General features: G+C 35.6%; 1 protein-coding gene across 4 annotated transcripts in view; it reads left to right on the top strand.

Annotated features, from left to right (window-relative positions):
* Nucleotides 1-9643, top strand: part of CSMD1 (CUB and Sushi multiple domains 1) — a 1076183-nt gene that overhangs the window by 863832 nt on the left and 202708 nt on the right. For all 4 annotated transcript variants that reach the window (XM_021390293.1, XM_021390292.1, XM_021390294.1 and 1 more), the window contains 2 exons: nt 5478-5669; nt 7949-8075. In XM_021390293.1, the coding sequence (XP_021245968.1) occupies nt 5478-5669; nt 7949-8075 (319 nt within the window). The remainder of the gene's footprint in view (nt 1-5477; nt 5670-7948; nt 8076-9643) is intronic.

Raw genomic sequence — 9643 nt, forward strand, 5'->3', positions numbered from 1 at the left:
GGATATGAGAGACATAAGAAGTCCAGCTGCCAGTGAAGACTGAGGAACCTACACCTCCTCCACTTATGGAGCCTGGTCTTTAGAAATGAACATATGGTCCCTGAAGTCAAATTAAAACAAACAAAAGGAAGTGTGCTTGAGTGCACAGGATGTACAGTCTTACGGTGTCCTGACTGCTTATCAGTATCAGTGTGGACTGGAATATGCTGGAATGAGACCTTGTGAACAAATTTGCACAGTGCACTTGCCCCACAGTTTGAGTATAATTAATTAACTAGCTTGTTTCCAATACATACAAACATAATCTTTGCTGAGACTCCACTGAATCTCTAAGTACCCTTTATTCAATTTATTGCCATTTACATCAGCTTTCATAAGCTCTTTGTGAATCCTGCAGAACAAAGTATCTTATTTTAAATTGTTTTGAAGTATTAAGAGGAGCTACGGCACAAAAATGGAATCATAGCTCTTCATAGAAAATCTGGTGGCTTCCCTTTGGATTAGAGTAAGTCATAGAATAAGCAGAAATCATTCAGTTTCCCTTCTGCTTCTCTGCTCTGCCTGGTGAATCTTACCATGCTACTCTTGTTTTTTTATTTATTTATTTTTGTCAGAACTAGGAAGGAAAAGGTTACTTCAGCTATGAAATGTCTCAAATTGATGTTTGCCCTGAAATGCATAAGCAGAATTTTACAGTCTTTAAACGGTGATACTAACAAAATGGTGTACCCACGGAACTTCATTTTCCTATTTCTTTGTAAGAAATAGGAAATATCATATGTGCTCATTTTGAAGAATGTCATATTGCAATGTTTACCTATAATGAGACTTATTCCTGCCTGCTCTAATATGAGAGGATCTCATTTGTAAATACAGTGTAGTTTCTTAATTTTCACATGTACTTTCAGGAAGCCAAATTCAAGACAATACCTTTGTGAGACAGTGAACATGTAACTGGGTGGTTATATTGACTGAAAAGACAACTGAATGTTATTTCCTAGTGCTGTAGTATGGAGCTTTCTACCACTTATATATTAATGCATTAATGCAACTACAAGATTTAATATTTTGAGATGCTTTGAAAACTGACTGTAGTGCTGACTCCCATTCTTCAAGGAATCCAGTCCAAGCATTATTTTGAAGATCAGTGTACTAGAAATTTATATTCATTATTAGATAGGATTTTTAAAAAATCTTTTGGTGCTGCTCCAACGCAGTTACTAAACAAATGCATTTGTGTTTGGTAAATACATCAAATGCAAAATGATAATTATCTGTTTGGATTAATCAAGTTGTTGTTCACAGCTGGAAGTACAATTCCCTGAAAGATGATTCTGCAGTTTATTCAGTCACTTATCAGATTGAAATGTGCCAGATACTTTAAAATTACCAAAGGAAAGATAAAAGATAAAGGGCTATTCAAATATGGTCTCACTGAAGGAAATAAGAAACATATATTCTGGAGTGAATGAAAATGAATAATTAATATTATAAGATTGTTTATAAAGAGCTGAGAAGAGTGCTTGGAAAAGTGATGGTGAAATAAATCTAGTGGTAAATCAATTCTGATTATTGCCTCGTTGCTCAGTTGTGACTGCCTGCAAGGGTATAACAGTTGCCTATAATTTTTTTTTTTTATCTTGGTAGTGCTTTTCCTCCTATTAATGCTATCAAAAGTCAGATCAGTGTAGGTGTGAAGTTTGAATTTTAGAACAACTGCAACATGTTATTAAAACACTTATTTAAAGATTACTATCGTAGTTCTGCACAACTAGCTTTCTATATTTTTAACATTGTGAATTCTGGGAATGATACTAAATTTACAAATAGGAAGTGAAAAAGCTGATGATCCATAAGAACTGAAGTGAGCTTAAAGAAACTTTAATTTCTGTTTCCAGAATATTGGTGCTGAAATAATAAAACAATTCTATAAACTGACTAGCTTTTATGAATTGTGTAAATTAGAGTATAAGATATTAAAAGGAAAATTATGAAGGATTCAAGTTCTAATGGAGTATGCAATATAGGAGATTGCTTGAGGGTAAGAACAATAGTGAATGGAAACTAGAAATTACAGTAACTTTTGTTTTATTTGTAACTACAAGATAGTTTCAAGGAAATGGGTTTACAGTGGGCAGAGAGAATTTTTTGCTGTAATGAATGGTGAAGCAATCTGTAATCTTTCTCAACTGTTTTAAGAAGCTATGAAATACGTTTGTCTGAGGACTAAAGTTACAGTAAGTGTATTTAAGGAAATTCTGATTCTTTGAATATGAGCAGTCATTTTAGTGTTAGGAAGGAGGCCAAAGTTGTGCAATTTTTTTTTTGATTGTTTATTTCTTACTCATTTTAAGCAGAGCTTGCAGTGTTCCTTGCTTCATTCTTTGTGTAAAAGATCCAAGGAACAAAAACGGACTTTTAAGATGTTTTTAGATCTCTTAAAGTGAAGGACATGAATAGAAATCTGCATGAAAAAAAGGTCGAAGTTTAAACATGTTGTGACCACATCATTCTACTGTGACTGCTAGTTGTTTGAATGAAAAAGAAAAAAAGCTAATTCTTCTTTCAGAAGTCCAGATTGATACACTGGGAGATTATTTTAAGTAGAAGATAAATTGTAGCCATAGGTGTTTCCACAGATGGACCTAACCTCGTTGTTGAGTGATGGGTGAGATTTGCCATTCTGGTATAAAAGTGTCAGTGCTTTATGTTCTTAGGTAGTAGTATTTAACATTAAATTGACATTTAAGTTAAAATGGCATCATTGATGCCTTACAGTGATGCATGGTAAAAGCAAAACACAGCTCCCTAGTAGAAATAGCAGGCTGCAACTTTAAGTAAGGAGTGATGCCATGCAGCCCCTGTGTAACAAGCAGGACAGACTCCCTGCAGTGTTGAACCACTCCACTGTCACAGCTCTCACAAGAGGAATTTTAACACTGTGTTCACTCATCATGGGGAGAGAGCTTGACATAAGGAAGCTTTTGTCACATGTGCTTCCTTACTACTGCTGTTTAATCCTCATTCATTGAACATAGCCTTGCTGTCTTGCCTTTTCTTAACTAATGGGGAAAACAAATACAGCCCTTCCACACTTTATCATACATACTGTACAGGTATACTCTGACACACTGAGTTCTGTATAATGCTGACTACTCTGTGCTCTGTATGGAGTTTTACAGTTAGCAGAATACTCAGCACTATGCTGTACTTCCACAGTGATCGCTCTTAGCTCCTGTTAAGATAACTTGTACAGTAATTTCACTTGCATCACATACAATTGTACACAGTTTCTGTTTATCACTTGCTGTGTTGTTGGTTATCATTTAAAGATATTTCTGTCTTATTTACATGTCCAAAATACCTAGAAAATAATTAAAACACTAAATCTTTGTATCTCAAAAGGAAGGCTACAGCAAAGACAGTGTCTAACTCCTGTTCAAATCCCTGCCCATCATTGCTTTCTTTTTTCAGTAAAACACATTTTTTTTGTGTGTTTTCCCACAGAGTTGAGAAAAGGCTCTTTCCCTCAGAGTTACTCTCTGTTCTTATCCGAACATCTGCTTTCTAAGGAGCAACTTATCTATCTCTTTATGGCAATTTCATGGTTCCTCAGTCCTGTGCAGGATATAGTAGAAGCAGAATATCTGCAAAATAAGCCTTGGAGTTCACTGTAGTCAGTCAGTGGAAGGATCCTGGAATATGTACAGATATTATCTTTAGTAATGTGCCTAGCTGCACTGGACCACTCAGCAGTATGTTTACCTCGCAACAGACTCCTGCATGTTTAAGACACATCCAGTATTAGTTCCAGACTTCATTATAAAAGTCTGAAAACCATACAGAGATTCGTCGTATAATCCGTAGCTAGATTTCAACTTTCTAAAGGCCTTTTGCTTCTCTGTTCCTGAAAATGTGGTATGGATTAAAAATGAAGTGTCGTGTTAGTTCCTGAGTGCTTCTCTTCCATTTGTATCCTCCTTTTTTTTTATTATGTGAAATTAGATGTTTTTCTGCAATTCTGGTCTAAGATAGAAATGTCAGCTGGAGGAAAAAGAAAAAAACAGTATGGATTTCTCATCACAAAATAGCATTCTGAGTGTATGCTTGAATCTTAACTAAATGTTACTGTCCACCAGCTTTGAATTCATGACCATTTCTCTCACTCTAAAAGCAGAACTCAGGGAGAATGTTATTTCTGCCAAAAGAGTGTGCAAAATTAAGGCTCTTAAAATGTGTTCAACTCCATAGGATTTGCATTCTATCTAGTTTCCCTAAAGGAAAACAGATTTAGGATTGTGCATAGATATTTTTTTGTAATGATTTTTAATTGTCTTATTTGCATTTATCATACTCTATGTTTAACAAGTATACTTTGCATTTTTACGGTATTTTTTCATTCATCCCAAGACAGTCTTTGCAGATTGTGAAGTGAAATTGAAAGGATTATGTATTGATATGTTATTTATCATAAAGATGTCTGATACTCTCCTGATTAGTGAAGGACCTCATATAGGGAATGAACCACAAACAACAAACTGAAGGGAATACCAGTTGCCTGATTCAGAACTTCGTAATGAGTTATAACAGCAACTGTTTAGTAAAATGCAGACTGCAAAGAGAAACCATTTGTAGAGTCAGAAACCAATTGTAGAGTCAGGGTGGGCACATGACAATAATAAAAGAAGAATCCACAAATCTCTCAGTAGTTGAGAAAGATGAGTTTGGAACTTCTCTTTATAAAGCTCCAAGAACTGGACCTCAGCTCAGACTATCTTTACATCTTAGCTCTGTGTTTTCTGCTCTCTGTTTTCTCTAAACACAGTAGGAGAAATATGTAAATAATTGTGGATGCCCAAAGTAAAACTGCTCATGCTAAGAAGGACAGAGGAAACTGTTTATCCCTTTCACGTGTTAATAGCCCAAAAATGGGACTGCTAGTCAAAAACGAATAGAGTATTAGTTATGTGTTTGCAGCAGCGGAGACGCTAAAGCTGTGCTATCTTTACACTAGAATGAATAAGTCAATCTTTGCATTTGCTTCCTAAATCTCCACTATGGTCTGCTGGTATTGCTATAGAGGTTAGATAAGGAAGTTCTCACTCTGTACCAAATAAAGAATTGATACTGCTTCCTTTCCAATGAATAAAAAAAAATATTGCAATAATAGAAGTGATATAAAATAATTAATTTCTTACTAATCTCTTTTGGGACTGTGCAAATAATAAAATTTAAAATTTCTTCAATAGAGAAATGTCATAATCAATAGCATATGAATAATTCTTGGTGTTTCGGTTTCTGATTTCTCCAAATTATGTGTAATTTATCTTTGGTTGCTCTGGATATATCTAATCTAACTGAATAATGAGGGAATAATTTGAATCAAGATTAGAAAGCAATTCACTGGCATTTTATTTTACTTGATATTTTATACCCATGTGTTCATTCTTCTTTTCCTTTCCCACTTCTGTTTGCAGGTTTTGACCTAGTCAAGTGTGAAGATCCTGGCATACCAAATTATGGCTACAAGATCCGAGATGAAGGACACTTCATAGACACTGTCATTTTATACAGCTGTAATCCTGGCTATACAATGCATGGCAGTGGTATTATGACTTGCTTAAGTGGAGATCGGAGAGTTTGGGACAAACCTCTGCCTACTTGCATAGGTAATGTGGTTTGTGGTAGTAAAAGGTCTCTCTGGTGTTTCAGGAAAAAAAAAATGTCTATACTTTATAGTATATATCATCATACAAATACTTTAAATTTCAAGTAGCAATTTACCATGGATAACCAAGTATAACTTCTCTGGTTCTTTAATAGATTGCTATGTAGTAGTGTCAGAAAACTGTTGGGCAACACTCCTATCACTAGGCCAGTTTTTGATGAAAGACTGCTTTTTATGATGAGGCTGTGCGACACTGAATCTGATATGTCTTCACTGCCATTGACATTATCTAAACATTTCAGGAACAAAGCAAGCCACATCCTAAAGCAAATTAAGACTTTCTCACTTTTTCTATTTTAATTAGAAATTATTTCAGAATCTCATTCCTATGAAGCTAATTTCATCCTACACAGATGGATTATTTGTCTATTTGATGATTTATCTGATGTCTTGAGAGATTGTTGCTATATTAGGATACCTAGTGTGTCGCAGCCTTTAAAGATCTTTAAAGATTACCTGTCTTCAAGTCTCTAAAACTGTGTTTCATTATAACCACCACAAACATTAGAGAAGTACTGGGTGAGATAAAGAAAACATCTGAATCTCTGAACACCACTACAGCTGTTGCCCATTATACCTTTGTTAGGCAGTTTTTCTCCTCCAGTTCAGTTTTCCAGTCCACCAATTACCAGTGATGTGACTTTCTGAGTTCAGGTTTCAGATGGTGTTCCCATGAGTCCTTGAGAAAGTCTTTCTTTTTGTGTGCTAATGCTTACCTTTTGAATCTGATACCTGATACAGGTAGGCTACTGACTACTTTCAGCAAACTCAGCTGACTTGCAGGATCCTTGCTTGTTGCCTCTCTCCACCATTGTGTGCTACCTTTTCTATTCCAGGAGCTGCTTCCTTCTGATTTCCCTTATTTATCTTCCAACGAAGTTACTTGGTAAAGAAATGTATCGATCATTTCTTTACCTGCAGTTTGCTGTCATGGCAAATATTACATTCTGAGGTTATATTACTAAAATTACCTGAAATCTTACAGAACAGTTTTATTTGGGGGGAGGGGGGGGAATTTTGAGTAGCTTTCTCTTCACAATATGTTGTGTTTTGAGTGACCGAAACAGCAGGATAGGTAAGTAAATCATTCACCTTGTTTCCTCTACATTTACTTTCCTTCCTTGTAACAATTTGGTTGTCAGCAGTGACTCAGTGACATGTATTGGACTTAGTATTTGTTAGGAGTTGTTGCTGATAAATTATTTGGTTCCACTGTAACGTTTGTTTCATCATCTGTGTCTTACATTGTGATAGACAGCTATGCTTGAATTGTTCTCCCTTGTAGTATTTTTTTAGTGCCACAACATGTGAGGCAACACTGCTTAGGGTAAATACAATAGGACTTCAGGGACAGTACTTAACTGGGGAGGCACTAATCCTTTTTGTTTCAAAAATACCTTACTGTTCCAGGGTGTTCCAGTTTCATTAGGGCACAGCTTTGTACTGGCCACGCAATGACACAATGCTCTAAACAAGCTAAGTAAGCATCATTTGATTCTGGATATTTTGCACTGTGATAGGTCTCTCCACAGATTTAAGATAGTTGTGATAATAAAAATGGCTAAAACCAGACATCTCATACTCTCACATCATCTCTTTCTGATTTTTTCTTTCACTTTATGGGTATATGGCATTTAAATTTGCAAATATCTAAGTAAATTATGAGACAATACCTAACTGCTTTATGATGCAATTAAACCTGAAGGTATGTAGAAGTAACTTGAAACCATTAAGCTGAAAGCAATTTGACGTTAGAACAAGGAGAAAGTGATTTTAATTACAAAGTGAAACTGTGTAAAGTCTGTATTTCAGCATTCAGTGTTACTTAGGAAAGACAAACGTATTTGATGAGATGTTTCTAAGACCTTCAAATGTTATGCTGTTTGCTGTCTTACTGATAGTACAATTGTGATTTTGTAGTCTTCACTTTGAAGTACTCTTTTTTGTAAAACATCTTAATCGCAGAAGTGTGATTTATTGCTTTGCAACAAAGGAGGAACAAGATCATTATATATGTATTTTTAACTTGTGTATGTGTCCTAGTTTACTATATGCAGTATAACGCTACTTCAGAGATTTTATTTTCTGTTACTTTTTAGAAGACATAGAAATGTGGAACAGAAAAAAAAAATGGAAATGCAAAATATTATGGTCTTGTAAAAAAAAAAATAATAATATAATAATAATAAATAAACAATGCAATCCTTATTTATTTTGTAGCTGAATGTGGTGGTCGAATTCATGCTGCTACATCGGGGCGCATTTTGTCCCCAGGTTACCCAGTACCATATGACAATAATCTTCATTGCACTTGGATTATTGAAGCAGATCCAGGAAAGACAATAAGGTATATGCTTAATGTCAGTATTTATTATTTATTTCGGTATTTTGTAAATTACATTTTCATGGTCTTTTACAGTTTTTTTTTTTGTTTATTAGCTCCTTTTAACAGTATTAATTTGGTTACTGTAAATCTGGCATTTACGAGTTCCACTCCTCCAGGGAACCTCAATACCTAAACTGTACTGGGGGGATACCTGTGCATCTAACTCCTAAGTGTGAATTCCTTTGGATAGTATGGAGTATAAATCATTGGTATAGCAAAGCTGTTATGCCTTTATCTAACAGTAAACAAGCTAAAGTGTCAGCTGTGATTTCAAAATTTTTCCCTTAAGTCATTGTAATGCTGCTTTTTTATCTTACTCTCATATTCATTGCAATAATTTGTTGTAAATAGAACATAATTATTCAAAACTTTCTTTCTTGAATAAATCACCTCAAGCAATACTAAAGTGCCTGAGTCCGTGCCAGGAGTGCTTGGACATCAGTCATCTTGGTCCTTGTTGGTTATCTCTTAGGAGTTCTCATGAAATTTGATGAGATTTTTACAATTAACAAGAGTATAAGAGAATATGAGCCCTATAATGCTTTTTAAACAACTCTGTAGGGTTTTCATCTCCTATTCCTGCTCTATTCTGTAATATCATTATTAAGATGTATAACATTTTGAAGTCTGTATCACATTTTTTCCTATAAGCAGTTGAATAGTAAGACCAACAATATCTGAGCAGACCTTGAGAATGAGCAAGTTTAATAGAAATAATGAGATTTTAAAAAAGAAGCAAGACTGAGGGAATGCTTAATAGATAAGGACTTACCCAGATAGACTGAGCAGCATAACAGAAAAGGGATGAAATAAGAAAACTACATCAAAATGAGGGAAACACAAGTGATGACTAATGCACAAAATAAAGGTAAATGCCAAAAACTGCATGAATATACCAGGAATCTACAGTTTCATTTCCATAATAGTTTACAGAAAGATAATGGAAAGATACAAGAACGTAGGCAGAAGGAAAGATGTAAAAGAAGGTCTTCCACCTGGATCACAGCAATGCCCACTATCAGTACAAGCTAGGGGATGAAAGGATTGAGCACAACCCTACCAAAAAGGACCTGGGGGTACTGGTGAATGGCAAGCTGGACATGAGCCAGCAGTGTGCCCTCACAGCCCAGAAAGACAACAGTATCCTGGACTGCATCAAAAGAAGCATGGCCAGCAGGTCAAGGAAGGTAATCCTACCCCTTCACTCTGCTGCTGAGACTTCACCTGGAGTACTGCATCCAGATGTGGAGTCCTGTCAACGGTTTACGGGTGTTAGGCCCGATTCCGTGACAAAGGGGACGGGGGACCCAAGGGCGTACGTCCCGGGAAAAGGGGAAAGGGGAAAAGGGTAGGGAGATGGCCCTGAGAGCAAAGAACAGCGGCAACAATCTGAGGAGAAACAAACTAATTTACTAAATAAGATATCGGAATTCTAAAACAACACGCTATAATACAATATAATTACAATTTAAGCTGATAAATCCAATACAGAGAGAGAGAATGTCCCAAAATCAAGGTAGGCCTTACTC

This window comes from Numida meleagris, chromosome 3, assembly GCF_002078875.1.
Source record: "Numida meleagris isolate 19003 breed g44 Domestic line chromosome 3, NumMel1.0, whole genome shotgun sequence".
Lineage (NCBI taxonomy): Eukaryota > Metazoa > Chordata > Aves > Galliformes > Numididae > Numida > Numida meleagris.